A 21301-nucleotide genomic window follows, 5' to 3' on the forward strand; every position below is an offset into this window, starting at 1 on the left:
AGGGAAAGATAGTATTACTCAAAAACGCAAGGAAGTTGGATTTAACAAATGCTTTGGAAGTACTGTAATAAACCCAGCATGATAACCACAGCACCTCTCCCTGCAAGGACATTGCTGGCAAGACCACAGGCACCAGTGAAAGGCCAATTAACTTCAGCAGCAACATTTTTTTAATTTAAAATCCATTTGCCTTCAAAGAACCCTTACTTGGCACTCAATAGAAATTTTTCAAGCAATTTCCATCAAGTGTTTTATTCAATTTCTAACAATGACTTATCTCTAACTACTTAAAAAATGAAACACACACATCAAAATGGATGCCGTTTAAGGCTGCATCTTTAGTCTTACTGTCAAAATAGCTTGTGTCATCCTCAGATTCCAACTGTGGGATAAATTCAGCTTTCTGCCGAAGTAATCCATTCCAGTCCAAATCTTTAAAGAACCGATGCTGTTTCACTTCAAAGGCACTACCTGAAATAAGCATCTTTTATTGCATATTATTTCTTTCAGCATTTGCATAACAAGAAAAACAAACCCTAAAAATACCAAGAGCCTAAAAGAATGTACCTGAGTACATTCAAGTCCCAAAATTTCCAGGAATTTTGAGGAACAACTTATCCTTTCACCAAAGTGGTGAACGCAAGATAAAATCTGAACAAGATTTTCTGCTTCCCACCTCCTCTTCCTGTTTAATAACAACATGTGACCAAACTGCCTTGAAGACAACATTTGCTGTTACATTCTACAGCAAGTTGCAAGATTAATAACTAATTAACATTTTAATTTAAGATTTCCAAACTCTGAATACCATCTTGCTTATAGCTAAATAAAGAGAGCAAACCCAGAAAAGTTCTTAGCATGTCACTGGCTCCACTTCCATGAATAAACTCATGCCCATGCTTAAAGCAAGGCAGGAGCTTAAGTATCTTCCTGAATTAGTATCCTTTGTTATAAACCTCAGAAGCTCGGGTACCCAGAAGAAGAAATGCTGGATTATCTGTCTACTAGTATGTGCATTTTTTATCAAATGAAATTAGTATTCACAAAAGCTGTTACTGTCTTTTTAAAAAAGAGAATAGCACAGGAAAAGAGATAAAAGGCTTGCTGGGTGCCAGTGGCACTATGAGATGCCAAATGGAACAGCAGTCTCAGCATTACAGGTATATAAGAAATAAAATAAAAAAAAAAATAAAATCAGTCCATCAACTCATTTTATAAGGCAAGAAACTACATCTTTTCCATGACAGCAACATCTTTCAATTACATGGATTTGAAGTAAAACCATCTGATATCATTATTAATTCATGACCTATTCATTATCTTTGTGTTCACATGTGTTAAGTCTGCTGTATATGTGTTACCTTTTGGAAGGTGTCACATATTTAGGCTTTATTTTATCCTTAAAGTGCAGTTTCCAATTGAAAATCCAAAATTAAATCAAACAAAACAAATCAACGAAACAGACAACCTGTGCTGTGAAGTCACAGTGTTGCACAGATGACTTTCAAACAAGAGTGTAGCTAAAGATTATTTATGGTTATTTACTATCAGGAAAAGTGAAGTATTGGCTCATAGTACTTTAAATCTGTCATTATACTACAGAAAGATTGACATATATAAATCCGACTTTGCCAAAGAGATTATGAGACTTCTTTGTATGTTTGGAGTATTCTACAGTTCAGGCTTCTAGGAATGAAGAAGTTTTCATTTATTTTATTACACCCAGGAGTTCACATCCATGTAGGCTACTAGTCAAAGAGAACTTCCAAGAAATCTGATTATACACTGTTCAAATGGAGATAAAATTTTCATCAAGCCTTTCATTCAACAGCACAAACTTCAGAAGTTATGCTGCCAAGCTGATGGAGTCCCTTTCTTGTTTCCCAAACAAGATGGTAATATCTATCTGACCCATGTACCATCTACACTAATTTTCAGAGCTTCATCATGCAAGATTCACTGAACCCAGTATAAGCTGTTTCCCAGCTCCAGATGAACATTTTTCAACAGGAGTGGGTGTGTATCACTAGCAATGTAGCTTCTTCCAAAGCTTCTTTCAGAATTACCATTCTGGTAATGGTTTTAAACTGCAAGAGGGCAGATTCAGATTAGACATCAGGAATAAATTCTTCACCATGAGGGTAAGTAAGGCACTGGAATCAGTCACCTATGGAAGTTGTGGAAACCCCTTCCCTGGAGATGTTCAAGGCCAGGTTGGGTGAGGCTTGTACAGCCTGATCTAGTGTGAGGTGTCCCTGCTCATAGCAGGGGGGTTGGAACCTGATGATCTTTAAGGTCCTTTCCAACCTTAGCCATTCTATGATTCTATGATTCTTTTCCTGCTGCTTCTGGCTACAACCTTCCTATGCACTAGGTTCATACCTGTTCCCATTCTTTCCAGAGGATTTTGGCGGAGAAGCTTAGAAATGAGATCCTGGGCATCTGGTGGCAGAGCATCATCACCTTCTGGCCAGGCAATTTCATCTGGGGACAAAAAAAAAAGATGTTTTCTACCAGCTTCATGACCAAGCTGAATAACCATTCACATTCCTGTACTGTAAAATGCAGTATTCAGTACCGCCCCAGAATTGTAAATACCTTGAATTCAGCAGCTTGCATACTTAATATAATTCAAGCATTGACATTTTCCAAAATGCATAAAATTCAGTGTCAGCTAAAGCTGCTGTCAATCCAAGCAGTGCTTGCAGAGAAAAAAAAAAAGCATTAAGAACTCTATTAATAAAGTATGAAATGGGACTTCTGTGACAACCCATAAACAATGACACTGACAATACTGCAGCTGTATCTTGTGCCCACACATTCCATGCTTGTTATACTTGGAACAGAGAGAACAATTCACAGGTAACGATTTCATGCATCATATTTAGCTTTTTGCTGAAATTTGCTTTTTCCAAAAGGACACTTGCCAAGTGTGTTAAAAATTTACTGCTTCAGAAAGCATTCCCAATAGGAAGTGTTTTCACTGGCATATTCACTGAGAGAACACAAAGCAGTCGTTTGTCCAACTCCAAGAGGGAGTTAAAAAAGCCACAAGACATGACGGTACCGAGCACAACAGCTTCAATGTGTTAAGCTTAGAATTTCCTTTCTATTTCATTTGTACAATTACTAATTGACTGACATTTGCCCCTACAGAAGCAATAATCAAAATCAGACTGAATTAGATGAGTTGGTGGCTGCTCCTTTCATACTCTCCACCATTTAAGTCAAAAGAACAGAAAAACCCCCAAATATGTTTCCATGACTCCCACACCATGCACTATGACAGAACCATCCAGCAAGATGTTAAGCAACTCAAAACTTTTGATTGCTGTAATCAGATGGATGCCACATTGACACAGAAAGAGAAATATTTTAAAACTCAAACCCATTATTTTATACCTAGTTCCTCCTAAACTGTGGATCCTCAGCATTTTCAAGATTTTACTTCACAGCACACTTTGAAACCCCTTCAGAAGCAGAACAGAAACATACCACTGATCACTTGTCCAAACAGCTCTTCAGGTGTGTCCCCAAAGAAAGGAACGCACCCAACCAGAAACTCATACAGGATAACTCCCATGGCCCACCAGTCCACAGGCTTCCCATATCCCTGGCGCAGGATCACTTCTGGTGCAATGTATTCTGGAGTTCCACAGACCTCAAGAGAAACACACAAAGCAATAAACCTACAAATCACCAAATTCCCAAAGCTTATTTATTACTTCCCCCCCCCACCTCAGAGCTTTACAAGGAAGTTATTCATGTTTTGCCACTAACCACTCTGTGCTCTGAACTACTTCCATGGAGCAAGAGCCTATATTTAAGTAACACACAACCTGCACAGAAATACCATGAAATGTTCCTCATTCTTTGGTGCAGCTACAGTAAAGCATATGGGAAAAAATGCATATTCTGTGTGTCTGGGTCTGTCTGCTTGATGGATGTCTACTGGCACAGCTTCAGCTACCAGGAACTGAGTTTTCACAAACCTCTCACATCTCTGTGCTAGCAGAATTGAGTTCCACAGATGCAGAATCAGCAGCACAGTATGATTACACACTTCAGCATTTGAACTTGGGAGGTATAGCTGGCACAGACAATGGCTAAGGAAACCACATGGGAAGATCTAGGTTGCCTCAGGCTTAGAAGCAGCAAAAATAACAAAATAGTTGTAAAAAATATAACACAGCAAAGTGCAAGGCCACAATCCAGTAAACAAAGTAAGTTTCTGCTGGAAAAAAAACATTGTTACTAGGAAGCAAAGGAAGGCAACAGGATAGGATGAAAATGAATTAACACTTGGCAGAGCTAAAAAAGAAAATTCAGCTGCCATCCTAGGTATTTTCAGAAGACAAGAGTACTTTTTAATCCCCATTACACAAGGCACTGGTGAGCCTGCATCCAGAACTGTATCATTCATGTCAGATATGCCCAGGAAATAACAACTCAAGCTGAAACAGGTGCATGGAAGAGCTATTAATTCAAAGGAAAATCTGTCTTGTTATCTAAAATAACTTAGCTGGTTAAGCCTAGTAAAATGAAGGCTAAGGAGAAAAATGACCCTTAACAAATATCACGGGGATAAAAATCAATGTTTAAGCCATCAGATAAAATCACAAGAACAAACACATAGGAACGTGCCATGAACTTTCTAAACACCAGAAGGGGGAGACTGTGGAACAACCTTCCAGCAAAACGTGTGTTAGATCCCTAAACCACCTTCTGCTCACCTGCGCTACTGCCTGGGTCACACTTTCAATTTCCTAACCTAAGAGTTGAAGTGCATCCCTCCAAAACAAGAAGTTGAGATAACAAACAATACTCATTTATGCACAATCATGAAAGTGGACTTGTATCTTTCCTTCTCTTCTACAATGCACAGCAGTGTTGGGGTAGAGAGGGAGTGCCACAAACTCTGATTCTAACCCGAGACAGAATCCTGCATCTGATCCCACATCAACAAAGTTTTCCAGCTTACCTGCTTGTCCAGGAATTCCCTGGTATCCTTCTCAATGTGTCCTTCGTAAAGATTAGTTGTAAGACTCATTAGCCCAATTTTAGACAGCCCAAAGTCTGTAAGTTTAATGTGACCCATGGAAGTTATCAGGAGACTAGAAGAAAGAGAAGCAGCAAAATAATCCAACATTCAATTGTTTCCCAAAAACAATTTAAAAATAGAACAGAAGATGATGCTACGCAAGTTCTCAGCGTTATGCCCCCATCAAACTTCTGGAAGAAACCTCCTATACAATTGAGTATCACAGAACTGCCAAGGCAACCAGAAGTCAGACTACCTTCTGCCAGAATTTCATCAGTGCAGCAACAACTTTGAGATAATATTGGAAGACATTCTGCCCAACCTTCCTCAGTCTCTCTGGTTCTACATCAGTAGCAAGAGACTGCATAAGATCTCCTACATGTCAGATGCCACTGAAGATCTGTCCTGTCTCCAGTCCCCATGTCCTCTTGCCTATGGAGAAAGTCCCTGAATTACTCCAGCTTCTGAGGAGCTAAAGACTTACTTATCAGGTTTTAAGTCCCGGTGAACAATCCCATAATTGTGTAGGTACTCCAATGCCAGAACAGTCTCAGCAAAATACATCCTGGCCATATCAACAGGTAGGGCACCAATGTTCTTGAGAAGTGTAGCACAATCACCTCCTAGAAAAAAAAAGTTGCAAATATGGCACTGTGAAACAGTAAATAGCAGTAAGAAAGAACAGTTACAGGTCTATAATACTAGGTTAAAGTTTAAGGCTAAAATTGTCTCTCTCTACCCTGTTAGCCTGAATTCTAAAGCTCTCTCTATAGTCCTTCTTGGGCTTCAAAGAAATATCAAAATCTTAGGAAAACTCAGATCTATGTGTGGTGGGCATGCACACTCAAGAGCTGTACAGATGTCGTATCCAAACCATAAGCAAGCCCTGAAGGAAGGGCAGTTCATGTCTGTTTGTCCTCTCTACAAAGGTGTTTGCTTTCCACTGAGACACATATTACTTGTGATATGTAAGCTTCTTAAAATAGCAAGCAAACACCTCTACAACTACTGACTGGCTCTCCCTGCACATGGAGAGGCAGCCATGCCTTTGGACACAGTGGTACTGAAGTAAGTCTGTGGGCCCCTGATTCAAGCTTCTTAAAGCACACTGGCCACACATTTCATTTGACTTTTATGTCTATTTGCAAATGGGAATTAATATTAAAATTTGTTATGTCAATACATCTGTTTTCATTTCACTTATTCATCTGAAAAAGTACTTATACAATTACTATAAGCTTATTACTCATAAACATTCAGCCAAACAAGCCAGGCATAAGAAATTAATCCCATCCATGAGTGGAAATATATTGCTTACAATAAGATACAGTGATAAAATAGATTTTGATAGAAGAAAAGAAACACCCCCACCCTCCCAAGCAGCATAAAATAGCCCTGTATTTTTTAAAAGGCTGCTAAAGAACAAAGACTGTGTTCCCTGGTGGTGTTTCTTCATTGTCTTGTTCTAACTGTAATGCCAGGCAGCTGTGCTATGGATCTAACCATGCCATTCCATAGGAGAGTGGAAGGATCTCTTTTCAGCAAGGACTAGAAAGATCATGCTGACTTCTGACCCCAGCAGTTTATACCTGTGGCTTTATGCTTCCACAGCTCCACTGCAACCATGCTGCATTAGTCACAGGGATTCACAAGTGGAGTATCACCTTACCCTAAACTGTTGTAGTGGTAGAATGACTCATGACTTCAGCTCAGCACAAGAAGTCCATACACTCCCCCCTAAAAGGGCATCACAACCTTCCCTGCAACTGCAGGGCTGACTGAGCTCACTTTTCATGAAGAAGAGACTAGCCCACATACAACATGGTCTTACCATTTGTCATGTCCAGAGCTGTGCTCTGATCAGTCTTAAACTCAAAATACACATCTTATAAACCACTTGGAAACATCACCCTTTCTGAGGAGACACACTGCATCACACTATAGGCACATCCTTTCTAAGGCCACTCTGCAGGTGTAGATCACAACAGCCTTACCTTCCACGTACTCCATAACCATGCAGAGGTGGCGCTTGGTCTCAAAGGAGCAGAACATGCTGACCACAAAGGGGTTCTCAGCAAATGTCAAGATATCTCTCTCCACAAAAGCCTGCTGGATCTGGTTTCTCAAAATTAGGTTTTGCTTGTTGATCTTCTTCATGGCAAAACGTTGACGGGTGGTCTTGTGTCTCACCAAATACACAGCTCTAGAAAACCACATACCAAGAGGAAAATTTCCATTCTCTGTTCAAACTGTTTAGTTTAGTTTTGTTTTTTAAACAGTAATGGTAACTGCTTTGGGTGGATCCTGACAGACTTATCTGTGACTCCATAAAATCCCATCTTAATACCAAGCTCCCCTAGATAAGAAGGAACCCCCAAGATGCTGCCCTCCAAAAGCTGCTCTGTCTTCTTAAATTAACTGATGTATCTAACAAGGAGACATTGCAAGCACAAATGTCCTAAGCTTCCTTAAGCACCACTGCACAGAGGACTGTATTTTTATGACTACAGTCACCACTTCAAAAAAATGTCCAAAACTTATGGAATCAGCACGATTTCTTTCCAAGCTCCATAAAATAAATTTGACACAACACTGTTGCCATGGATTTCCTTCAGTAAAGTATCCCTTACATGTCTATCATTTGCAATCATTAGATTCCTGCACATTAATAATACAGCTTGCAAATAAAATTTTCATCCAGTTTGCCTGCCTAATTGAGTCAGTACTTGTTTCCTTTTCTCTGGAGTATATTACACTTAATTATTACATTAGTATTGTGTCTCACCAGTGACTATAATATATACCCAGGATAAAGACAGATACAGCAAAACCACCACCTCTCTCTCCCCTTTGCACAAAGTTACACTTGAGATGTTGGTCTTGTGCAGAAATATGACTAAAAAGATATAAAACCTTGTATAATAATATAGCTCTTAAAAATGTTCCATTGCGTCTTCACTGACTAAAAAAATACGTTTACACCTTTTCCACATATGATCTTTAAAAAATGAGATGCTGTTAACTAAGCACCCACTTCAACAAAACACTCAAGCACTTGCTCAGGCTTTGCTGTTATGACCTACTGATTATCCCTGCTTTTCAGTTACAGCCTAATGATTATCACTGGTAAGGATTTATGAACTGCCAAGAGTCAGGAAGTGTCTTTGGAATTCTGGATAGGTTTGTATGAGCTGTTAAAATTTTATCTGATCACTTCATTCTGGATTCTTCAATGGTCAGTAAGATCCAGCAGCATTTTTACTGCATTATTTCCCATAGTAGACTTGCCCCAGTGTAATTTTAGCATTCTAGTATTTCAAGTGCTTGCAAACAGCCACGTTACATATATAGTCTGAATATATGGAAGAACGGAAAAGCATAAACTTCTTCTCCCTCAAAATTCTTGATGTTTCAATGAGTTATCAATAATATCTGCAACTACAGAATTTTACTCTCACTCATTTAGCATCTAAACAAATTCAAACCACAGGACATAAGCAGACAGCATGAAAGGAAACAGACTGCCTTGATATGCAATATGAAATGGGTGCAAAATAATTTTCTCAGATTCATGGAACTACTTTTTTTACCATTACTTAGGAAATCTCACAATAAACTCAGTGAAATATTTTCCTTAAAGACAGTGTTTATGGAAAATATTTCTGCAATCTCAAGCTAAGTGTCTATATTTTACCTGCTTGCCATAAGGAAATGCTACAGAAATAGTTACAGGAAAAACAGGCTTGAGGTTTCAGCTAGGAAGGGCTTCAGAAACTCGTGCCCCAGAGAGATCAGAAATACCATATTCTGAAAGCTTTAATGCAGGACAAATAATTTTTACAAAAGGTCCCTGAGCTAGAAGCTGTGTGTAGGTTCAGTGCAATCAATGTAAGGACTTCACAACCAGGAAAGACTTCCAGGTACAGGGGTTATTGTCTAAGCAACCCCAAGAATGTGCAAGAAATGGCATCTCTCAGAAGGAATACAGAGGACATCACAAGTGTGGAACCTGTGTAAGACCCAAGCAAAATTCATTTATGCTTTGAACTCAACAAAAAACAACCACTGGCCAAACTTTGCTGGATGGGCCAATAACAGTCTTTTCTTCTAAAGCAAATTCTAAAAGCCTTACCCATAAGCACCATTACTGATCAGTTTAATAGTTTCAAACTCTTCTTCAGATGGAGTTTTCTTTGACTGGACAGAGGCCCCACGGCTCTGGGGAAAGCAACAAAATGGAAATTAGGTGCAGGGATAACTTCATTCTATATGTTATTTCTTTGTCCTTTTCTTCTTGAAGCATCATTCACCCAAACTCAAACAATTTCTAAACCTCTGGGATTCCCAGCTTTAGGGTAATTGTCTGCATGTAGATTCCCTCCAAAAATATTAGTACAAGAAGTCAGTGGACTAAGACTCAGGCTTTTCCCCAACACTACTTTAAAAAAAAAATAAAATAAGAAAATAAGGATCTTTGAAACCTAGCAAGCTATGTAATTACATTTTTCTAATGGTCTGTTACTAAAGTCAGCTTTCTTCAATACCCATCACATTTTACAAATGCAGATATAAAGGATTCCTCCAATTTATTTTTGTTTGCAACTGTAAAAAAAAAATCCACAAAACTTGATGATAATGCCTGGTTGCAACTTTTAAGCATTTCACCATCCCAGTATACAGATTTCCACATCCTAATGAGTATATACTCTAGAGTTAACATGTGCTTTTAAATGTCAGCACTTAAAAAAAAAAATAGTCTGCATGATAATTAATTCTTAACTGTAGACTAATTCTTTCCAAAGAAAAAAAAGGACTAGACAGTAAGTGAATTACTGCTTTACCTCGACTGAATCATCTGTCTCAGGAGTGTCTGGGCTGTCATAGCTATTCAGCTGGGCCATTTCTGAAAAGAAAGAGGAAAGATTACTCCTAATGATCTCAATCAAGCAATATTCTCTTTGTTTATACAAGACAAACAGGACTTCAAGAGATGCTTGTAGATGAGGAAGGACATTTTTGCCCTCTGTAAAAAGTCACCCCAATTATACAGTGATAACCTTTAACATCTTGTAAGCTGCAGGCAGTATTTTAAATAAAGATGAATATAATTAATTGTCCTAATTTCAGCCTGACTTATTCTAGCTGGCTACTCTAATAAGAAATAAAAGCAATAAATTAATTTTTGGGGAAACTGCTGGCTAGTTAATATTAAAACCTATTATGTGCATGTCTGTATATAGCCTGGTGGCACCTCTGTACTCCAGGAAAGAAAGAGCAAAACATTTCAAACAGCCTCCCTCCATGAAACGTGCCTGATTCTGCAAAATGCTGAGCAGCAGCAAACTAGGAGGAAGTCAGTTAGTTTAGGCTACTCAGCTGTCTTTGGAGATGCTATAAACTTTGCAAACCCAAACCCTGCATTAACTACTAGTCTCTGAACAGACATCGTTGACATTTCTGGGTGCCCTCCTTACAGAAAAGAAATAAGGCACCTTGACATCTCCACATATTTCTGAAGAAAATTTGACTTTAGTAAGGGGAATTAGTGATGGAAAGGTTCTCTCCCAAGACAGGGATCAAAGGAAATTTCCCTTTAATGTCAGTTTTCAACAAATGCTATTAAATTCCATTTAGCAATCTTTGGTAGAAATTTTCCCAAAGAGCTTTTCACTTGAAGTCAACCTGTCACTGTCATTCCAGTAAACACCATGGAAGTTAAACTAGTCCTATCCAGACTACTAATTTATGCTAAAATTATGCTCTCCTGAGAAAACAGAAGTACAGTTCAATCACTGAAATATTCCACAGTAATCTCCAGTCTCTGCCACACTTTCTATTGTTGCTGAGCAAGCCCTGCACGGCATGCTCGTAAAACTTGTGACAGGAGAAGAGATTCAGGCAGCAAAGAGCCAGGCAGAAATATTAACTCACAAATTCCAAAGTTAGGATCTGTACATTTACAGCTTATTCAATTTACCATATGCAACTCTAGGTCCTAGCAGAAAAGCTGTTACTTCTAAAGTGTTATTCTTTTTGGTTTTGCTGCTCTGCGAGATGTAAAAATACAAAGTCATATCCACCTAAAAATTCATAGTGGTCCTGGTTCCTCATGGCAGATCACAACAAATACATTTTTCCTAGAGAGGACAACAAAGGGTGACAGGATACTTCCAAACCAGGCCACCAGCAGGCAGGCAGATCAGAAAAGTAATGGGCAAATTTACTTTTACTGTTCAGCAGAGCAGAGAAAAGAGTTTAATCATAAAGCCATTTTCTAACATTGTTCCAGCTATAATATAGGGAAACATTATTAACACCATTAAGTAAAGAACTGTCACTGCTGATGTGTGATCCTTACCCCAGCAATGCTCCTTTGAGACAACGGGCTGGAAAAGACAGTCAAGAAGTTGACAGCAAACAGGAAAATAAGGAAAAATGGCCTAGAAATTAACCAATAAAATAAAAGCCTCCTTAAGCTATGTTCTGACCAGGAGATCTGGTTATCCCTTCAGTAGTTTAGAGAGTACAAAGCAAGACTTCTCACCCTCCAAGGGATCCCTGGTGAGTCCCAGCTGGCTGATAATGTAACGAGGAATGTCACATTTAATTCCTTGCCCTTCCTTGGCATGGCCTTCTGCAGCTTCTAACAAATGGTAGAACTCCTCAGGATCAAACTCCTACAGCAAAATAGTGAGAGAGGTAAAAGATTCAGCTTTACAATTACAAACCAGGCTCAGCAGCAATAGGAAACATTTGTAGTTACAGTGAGCAACTGAATGTGTGCCACCCTGCTCTGCAAAAGTGACAGACATTGACAGCCTGCTGGATGTCCAGTGGCTGAGATCTGCAAACCAAAAGCAGGATAAGCACTGTGGCAGCTTTTTAAGAACTAAAACCAGACTACTTGAATATAAAGTCTTGATAATGTAAGCATCAATGCAGACACCTCCCAGTTTTGTCACCTTGAGATGTCCCAGGAAAGGTCTGTGATGGGGACTTCAGGTGCTTCTCTCTGCACCTCCATCTGACAGGTGAGTTAAGCCAACATAAATCTTTCCTGCTTTCAAAATGTCACTTCTGATCAAACCATACACCCACACCCAGGTCTGTCTCGACCCTAGCAATTGCTAACCAAATTATTAAATAATACAGCAATTGCTATTTTATCAGCAGATTTCCCTTTCTATATAAGAAATACTGCTGCAGTATTTCATGCTATACAAGATGATCTTATTGACTCTAGTCTTGGTGAACATAATCTCTAAGGCAATAAAAGGTTATAAGAACGTTTGATCTCTTTTTACCAGACTAACAGATACAGTTGGAAATAAAAGACAAACTTTTGGGTGCAGGAGCACTCTGCTTAGAAGCAAGTTCACTAGTGAACTTCAGCTCTCCCCTACAAACCTCATCACTCACCTTCAATGAGTAGCTTTGCCAATACTCTTCAAAAAAAGACACTTAGCACTTCTGTTGTTAAAAGATTGGTTTTTCATCAATGTTTTAATGAGAATTTAAAGCTTACTCTTGAAGTCTTTGTGCTCCTTATCTCCTCAAACACACACCAGACTCTTTGGATCATACACTCTCCCAAGGACCAAACTTACCAGGCACTCAAGCAGCCGAGCTGGTCGTGCAATGATGATCATCAGTTTCTTCACAAGTTGGGTAACGAAGGCAACCTCGGAGCTCTCGGATCGCTCGTGGGCCTGTGGAGAGCAGAACATCACATTATGGTCCTAGCAGTTAACTCTTCATTTTTATATGTCAAATGCTGATTGTGGAGCAATCACCAGCTTGGTAACTAAGGTGTGACTGAGTCAGGGCAGGCAATGACCCCAGCTCCAAACTTCAGGGATGCCAAGTTACATACAGCTTTTCCATTGCAACTGACTCCTATTATCATGCAAGAGATATTTCAAATGTTCTATTTGCATTATATCACCTATCAGTTAACAATGTAGTTTTATTTTTTAATCTTTTACAATTTACCTTCCACTCAGTACTGACATCTAGAAAATTACTAACAGCAACACATTTCTAGGCTCTGTTTTCAGCTAGAATTTGAACTATTCTGCTCATCATCAAGAAAAAACAAAACTTCAGTTTGTCTTTACTTGTATAAATCCTGCTAAACAAATACAGTGTTGTATTGCTAAGGAACACCAAGCATACAAGTCAAGCAAAGAGCAATCAGAAATCTCATTCAGAGAATTCCCTCTTGTCCACCTCCTTCACCAGATTTCAGTATAAATTCAAGGCTTAGTTCCAAGTTACGTGTGTGTGTGACAGGGTGGCTTTTTATAACAATAAACACACTAAAACTAATGTAAAAAACAACACCCATGGCAAATTTGAACGACTGCCCCCAAGTTACTCGTCTTTTGCTTAAGCCCACAATAGTCAAATTGTTAGTCCTGAAACACAAATAAAATAGTATTTCATTGCAAGGTGATAAAAACATGGTTTCAATGACTTGTAAAAACTCTGAAACAAAATATAGCTGTTTTGTCCCCAAAGGTCTAAAAATCAGGCTTCAGCATAGCCACAAATACCAAGTCAAGAATTCAGCCAGTGATCATATGCTGGCAAAGAGTCAGTTGCTCACAGGAATGATATGATTTTATCAAAAAAGATGCAAGCAGCAAGAAGCTAAAAGGTTCATTTAGCATTGTGCATTAGTACCATCTAAGAAAAGACATATATAGGTGAGAAGTCAAATCCTACTGGTGATCACCTAAAAGAACAATAAAAACACAGGGAAGCACAAATTCAGACCTAGAAACATACAGGCAATGTCTTAAATAATATAACCCTGATATTTTGTTACCCAACAAAATGAGTGCATTATTTCCCATTTTGACACAGGTAAGAATAAGAAATGTTATTTGTTTACTCAGCACTAGTAAGTTAAAGCTAGAATTTTAACCTTGAAGAAAACAACATAACTGCTAGTTCATTAGCTAAAAAGAACAGAGATGCTTCCAGGCTATGGAGCCTTATAAAGATTAACCTCAAAAGCACTGAAATAAATTGCAATTTTTTTCTAACTAGAAATTATTTTCAAATTATAAACCAGAAAATAATAAAAATGAATATGATTAATATTCACTCTGTCCCCTAATGCATTACACAAACTTATGAGTTAAAATATGAATTCTACAAAGGAATTCATGCTTTCATATTGGAAAAGCCGTTTCAGATCACCAAGGGTTAACTCTGTTGAAATGAATAAATAAAACATCAACAACTTTGCATTAATTGAAATATGAACCATGCAATTGGAAAGTCCTTTTGTCCTCCCCCACCCCCCATAAGTTACATTATGAAAAAAAAAATTAATTCATCTTTTTGGCATCCTTTTATACTGTTGAAGCAAACTTATTCTTTCAAATCAAGTCCTTTTGTTTTCTCCTTTTCTCATCTACAACAATTTAGGCAAAATAATTAAAAAATGGAACTAATTTAATCAGGCATCTGTTTTGAAAATGAAAAGCTAGGAGGACCACGACTGGCAAATGATAAAGAGAAGCAAAAGGAAAAAAAAAAAATGAAAAGGATTAGAAAAATGAAACACAACTTGTAACAGCCACTCAGCCATCATCTCTGCACAGCGCTGCTCTTCCAAGATCCTCAGTAAAACTGCCTCTTCTTGTTTTCTTCTCACACAGGACAGCCTGGACATCCCTACAGATGTCTTGTTTACAATCTGTCCCAAGGACAGGCTCTGGAAACCAGAGGGTTATATAGCCAAGCACTGCCTGCCGCTTCCCTGTGCCTGGCTATGAGGTGTGCCATCTAATTAGCAGTCCCCAATGATGACAGGCTTGTCTGAAGGTTGCTGGTGGCATTTCAGGGCTTCCCCCCCGCTGCCTCCCGTGGGGAGGAGGGAGAAGCTTTAGGGCTGTGGGTAGAGGCTGATGCCATTCCTGCACACATTGCCAGTGACACGTGTACGGGAGGTAGCAACGGGTAATTTACAAACCGATTCCCTTATCTGAAGGACCCATCCGTCACTAACTGTAGCTACTGGGGCATGAAATTAAAATCACTGTCCTCCCCTGGGCTTCAGCAGGACCAATAACTGGGATATGCAAGTCACAACGCTGTAATTGAGCTAATATACCGATGGAAACCAAAACAATAGACCTGCAATGCCAAGAACCAGTAAATTTACACTCAGGCTTGTATTAAGGAAGCAATCCCAATCGGAATATCCATTTGCCAATGTGCAGCATCAGTCACCACAGTATAATATTAATATCCACCCCTGTTTCTTTTGTTCTGTGCACAAGAATACCTGTAATCCTTCACCTTCCTTCCCAGTTGGCTTCACCTTCACAAAAGCCATTACACTTCTTTGGCTAATTCTACCTCTCCAATTCAGCCCAGTTGTATCTGACCATAATCTTTTTCTTCCCTGTAACCTGACATCCTACCCCATTCTCTAAGCCCTTCCCACAGTAACAGATAAAGAACTGAATGTAATATATCCTTTTTTATTAAGTACTTTGTCTTACTTTTGAGTATTTTAAGTGTGAAGTGTAACATTTAGGTTCATGTTTTCCAAAATAAATAAAATCTCTTAAGTTCATTTTTCCTTCAGGATTGTTTCAATGATGTAATAAGCAGTAGGTTTTTCTGGCTAACATACAATATTTCACACTCCAAAGAAGGAAAAGTATCTCATCTGCCATAAGTAATGAGATTTATTGGCACTTTATTATAAAAGCCATAATTCTAAAACTTTTAAAAGCTTTCTGGTTTGGTATATCTAAATAGCCCATTATTTGCATACCCAATTACTGGTTTACAGATAAATTTTTACAATATAAAGTAGACTCAAACTGCAACATACTGAGTTTCCTTTCTATGGTTTGAATACTGTGCACATTTATATTGTTACCACATGCGAGAACCAATACCTTAAAGAATTTCAAGAGAATCCATTCCTTCACAGTAAAACTGCATGAAGATGTGTGGGTATTCCTGCCACTTGCTGACCTTCTTATTCAACAATAAATCAACTTCTCGGTCTTTCTCTATGTTATAAAAATATACTGTAAAACTATATATCCTGCTGCACGGACCATACAACTGCTCCAGTGGAAGAGATTTTTTCATAACTTCCCAGCTGGCATTATTAATATGGTGTCTAACTCTGTGTGATACTTTACAAGCTAAGCAAAGGTAAAGATCCTGCCCTCGAATTTGGAATAATCTAAACTTGACACCAAACTGCTTGTGGTTCAGTTGTGCCCTCCAAAAGAAATATTATCAACAATTCCTACCTGTTTAGATTGAAATGTCCCAATTATATTTCCTTCTAGAATGCTGTGTGCAGGGCAAAGCACAGACTGGCAAGCAGGGGAAAACAAGCAGCTTTTAAATATTAAAATATAAAAGAAAAGCCAAGAACTATGATGGACAAAATAAATAAATTATAAAGACGTGGAATGAAGTTTTTGACATTCCTCTGCTGACTTTAATTTCTTTGTCCTGTTCCTTCCCAGCCTGCTCTGCCTCCCTTGCCTCTCTAAGCTTCCCCTTTTATCACCTCTAGCCCACCTTACTGCCTAAAGTAAATCAATTAAACTTAAGAGCCGACCCTTCTCTAAGCCCCGTTCTGCAGAAGATGTTCAGGAGGAAAAGGTCAAAGCAAGCCCTGAATGTTGATTCCTGAACAAGCCCAGAGATGACCACTATATCTTCTCTAATAACAATGTCACCTTCCCCTGTGCTTAGGAGCAGCAGCACAATGCATGTAGGATCAAGGGGAAAAGGACATTTAAGAAGTGTACTTTGAGGATTTGTTCTGAAAGAGGGGAGAGGAAAGGAAAAAGCAGATTTATCTGACCTACACCTTCTCCAAGATCCTGATTAACCTCTTTGGGCCAGAAGACAGGCCTGAAAGTGGCCAAACTCAATTTATTGCTCTCTAATTCTTTTCGGTATTAGAAATCATTGTCCACACACAGAGGGCAAGACAGAGTGGGAGGATTTCAAGCTTCAAGTATCTACTACAAGCAGCAGTAAAACACCCTCTAATCTTCTCCTGCCCCTTGAAATATAATCCTTTCTGCTGAGCATCCACACCTGCTTTTAGTGGAATCTTCCCACCTTCAAAACCATCACCCAAAGAGGCCAGATCCCTCATTTCATCACTGATGTGTGTAAATACCTTGCTTCCAGACTCTGGAGGTACAAACAAGGTGGACCCACTGGCATGTGCCCATCTGGCTGGAGCAAATCCCTCCATCTCCCCTGATCCCTGTGTTCCTGCCCTGCACATGCAGGATTGCTCCAGTGTCTCTGCCTCCCACAGCCAGGCCTCACTGGGACCAGCACCAAGGGCTCTGTGATGGGCCCTGCCCAGGAAGGCTATGCTGCCACTTCCAAGCTCTCAAAACATTGTCCTCTCTTTAAAGACTATGAACACTGAACAATTTATTTGACTAGATGTAGTTTCTCCAGCCCTAGCTGGTGGCATCAATGGTCAAACTCTTACACAGCAACACCGCTTTTACCAGGAAACACATTTTCCCTATTAGATGCACCCACAGTGGTTCCTGATATCTCAGAAGGCAGATAACCCCATAGACCTTGAAAGATGTTCCCTACTTCTCCATCTGTCAAAATCACATTCCCCATCCAGACAGAACAGCACAAAACCAAACATGAGTCATTTTTCTCCTGTGCATAACAAACATCAGGGAAATTATAGCCACACTTACATAAATGGGGTAGCCAAAGATTTTTAGCTGATACAGGGGATTATTCTGCAGTTTTCACAAAGCTGTTTAATATAATAATTGTATATTAATATATTATTTTTATTCATCTGCCATTTTCTATTACCTGGAAAGAGTAGGAAAGGAGCACAAACCAGTGCAATTCATCCCAGTGGGTCATCAAACTGATTAAAGACATTTAAACACAGCTTCATCAAATAAATTAAAAATCATCACAGACAATAAATTATTTCAGGTGTTCTGTTTCTAAATGTGTTCATGATATCTAAGACTGCAATCTTTGGAAATCCTGTGCTGTCAGCTTACTGTCTCCTTAAGCTTAGGAAGATATTCCTGAATGGAAGTCTGGACCCAACAACTGGTAATTGCACTGACTCTTCCCAATAGCTATAGCAGAAATTCTAAGAGATATTTGGCATTTCATATTATCTTCATTTTAAGGAAAAGAGCAATTTTTAATGAGTAGCTGAAGCACACTGAGCGTGCATTAAAATTGTGTCCCCATGTATATTTTCATATGCTTTTAACACCACAAAACACATCGAAGTACTAAAAAACCCACAACCGGATTAAGTTCAGCTCAAGAAAATCTTTTACGAAAAATTTATAGCAACACTTCATACTGATGTTTTCACTCCTTGAAGGCACTATTGTAATTAATAAGTCATTCAGAGTCTTGAACTACATGAAAGAAAAGTTCAGTAATTTCCTTCATCTGGATGAACCCAATTTTCATAAATGGTAAAGACTGCCTTTGACTTACTCACATGCATATTTAACTTCTGTACAAACAAAGTACGCAGGTGAAGTGATTTGCTCAAATCTGCCCACAGCAGATCAACAGCAGACTGGAACAACTCAGATCTGACATCCCCACCTGCTGCCCTTCCCCTGAAATCCACATTGTCTCTCCTTACATCAAAGCTCTGGCTTGCTTAAAGTTTCAATCCAAATAATAGATTCTACTTTCCAGAGAGCACTTACATCCTGGAGAAGTTTCTCCAAGTTTTCCTGCAGCTCGTAAAAGTACCGAGAAGTAATAAGACCTTCACGTGATTTATCCAGGCAATCTCTGGCCAATTCAATAACTTGATGATGAATGAAACTTAGGACCCCATCTGCTAATTGCAGCACATTCTCTGGTGCATTAGAGGCAATAAACTCAGCCAGCCGTTCTTCCATCTGTGCCGTGGCCTAAGAGTACAGAATAAACAGAAATTATTCTTCAATCTCACTATTGCAGAACTGAAACAACAAGGAGTAGGGTGCTACAAGTAACATATTCTTCACTCCAAAATGCACAAGGCTTTAAAAAAAAAACAAACCAAAATACAACAGCATTTTGCTTAGAACAAAAATAGCATGCCATAGGCAAAAGTTATGTCACATGAGCAAGTGACAAAAGTTAATTGGAACATACTTTCTGAAAATGCAAATGACCATAAAAATATCCGGGTCCTGAGGCTTTATTCCTCCTTGGGTCTCCAGAGTAAGGATGTAAGACACACAGAAGGTTTCCAAACTTTGGTAATGGAACCTGAAAATTTTTGCCCCAAGCAATAGACAGGTCTTATTTCTATCTCTATAACCACTGATATCCTGTCTACAGAGAAACAGCTATTCCTGCTATTGGTAATACAGGAAGCAATGGTCCTAACAACAGCTGTGGGTTACATGATCTTCTACGCTCATTTGATTAAGAAGTTAAGTTTCAAAGGTTGATTCCACATATTTCAATATTCAGCTTTTTTAAAAAAACAAAACCACATTTATTTTCACTGCAGATCACTTCAGCACATTTCAGTGAACTGAATTAAGATTTTCTAAATTGTGACTTTTCTAAGAATCCAAAACTATCTTCATTGCTTCTCTGGTACCAAAAGCCCTAGTGGCAAATGTGATTTATGCCAAAACCTCCTGTATAATTTGGAATTACTTTAAAAGAAATTTCCAATATGTAAATAGAAAGCCTACAAAAACCAAAGAAGTCTGGATCAGTATAAAGCAAATTTATTGCAGTTATACAAGGAATGACGAATGTGATTCAACATATTTTTATAGTAGGTCTTTAAAATAGCTTTTTTAAGTATATATGAAACTAAGCAAAACATCCCTTTTTCAGCCTTGATCTGATTCCAAATTCAAAGACAAGGATTAGCTAAAAAAATATGGAGACACTGGCCTCATAAACAACAGAAATGAACTAAGCAGTCAGAACATGGCCCTTCTCCTCATTCTTGTGAGCATTTGTCATGCCAAAAAAGCCATGACAATTCAGTAAATATGATGTACATACACAAATACACAAACCTTTTCTATTTATTCTACTGCAGAATTAGCACATGAAACAGAGCAGGCAGCTTCAAACTCTAAGCAAACTGGACTGCTTGGAAATCAGAGGTAAGAGCTGGGCTCCAGTGACCACAACAAATTAATTCTGAGTTTGGTCACAAGTTCATGAATGAATTACTCAAAAAAGCAACTCCTTACCTTTGGAAACCTTTCTTTGTACACATGATTCATCATTATTATTTCACTGTCAAAGGAAATTGGGGAGCGACCCGGGCTAGAGGAGAAAAGAAAGTATGTTATCATTTATAGATATCACATCAAAACCTGCCAAAACCCAGTGCTTGTCATAATGCTGCCATATTGACTGGAGCCCTTCCAAAGCTTTGGCTTCACTGCACCAATGGGCAGGTGCTAAACTTCAGAGAAAATCCCAGCAAGCAATGGCAAACTACAGCCCTCACAGTTAACTCCTCTGAAAATTGCTACCACTCCTGTTGTCACATGAACTCAGGAAAAAACCCACCTATTTTCAGTGGATGTGTAAGCCCTAATACATAAACATGTAAAAGCCCAGTGCTTTTGTTGCAGGTACATCTGCAATTTCCCTTGTTCTCATACTGTCTTCCATGACAGTGGTAGCAGCTCTGCCCAGGAAGAAATCACTGTTATCTCTGGAGTCTCTAGTGCCGGAAAGAAGCAGAGTAAAATGAAACAAGGAACTTGAAATTACTTGTTTTCCTTTGTCTGAAGAATACCACACTACTAGAAGCATGCATAAGCAGTGTTATTCAGCTAAATCTTACATATAAATACCACAAGCAATAGGAACAGAATTCTTTAATGAAAGCTGCACTCCCTTGAGGCACGTTACACCATGGATGCATATGCATGTATGCATAGGTTAGCAGGCAACTTCAAGGCACACCAAAAAACAGGACACTAAATCTTGACAAACTGCATTTATATTACTGTTTGGGTATTTTATTTTATTTTTTTTAAGAAGACTTGCATCTCATTTCATCACATCTGATGGTATCCAAGGCTCTGAGTCATTCCGCCACTGAGGACAGCTGGAGTGAGGTAATGCAGATAATCCCTAGCTACAGGATTGCCTACAGCAACTCATTTCTCTGGTTACCTTGTTTTAATGCTCAAGACAAGCAAAGGCTTCAGTTATTTGGCATCTTACACAACCACTGTCTTTATGATTTTAGGA

The 21301-nt window shown here is 38.8% G+C and overlaps 1 protein-coding gene across 1 annotated transcript in view; it reads right to left on the reverse strand.

Annotated features, from left to right (window-relative positions):
• The window catches only part of MAST2 (microtubule associated serine/threonine kinase 2), a 96967-nt gene that overhangs the window by 16734 nt on the left and 58932 nt on the right, over positions 1–21301 (reverse strand). The window contains 13 exon segments of the mRNA XM_010006549.1: positions 349–471; positions 2383–2484; positions 3496–3661; positions 4982–5114; positions 5526–5664; positions 7036–7244; positions 9174–9259; positions 9883–9944; positions 11400–11442; positions 11587–11718; positions 12649–12750; positions 18778–18987; positions 20284–20359. Of these exon segments, the coding sequence (XP_010004851.1) occupies positions 349–471; positions 2383–2484; positions 3496–3661; positions 4982–5114; positions 5526–5664; positions 7036–7244; positions 9174–9259; positions 9883–9944; positions 11400–11442; positions 11587–11718; positions 12649–12750; positions 18778–18987; positions 20284–20359 (1583 nt within the window).

Source organism: Chaetura pelagica, unplaced genomic scaffold (assembly GCF_000747805.2).
Source record: "Chaetura pelagica isolate M959 unplaced genomic scaffold, ChaPel_1.0 scaffold69, whole genome shotgun sequence".
NCBI lineage: Eukaryota > Metazoa > Chordata > Aves > Apodiformes > Apodidae > Chaetura > Chaetura pelagica.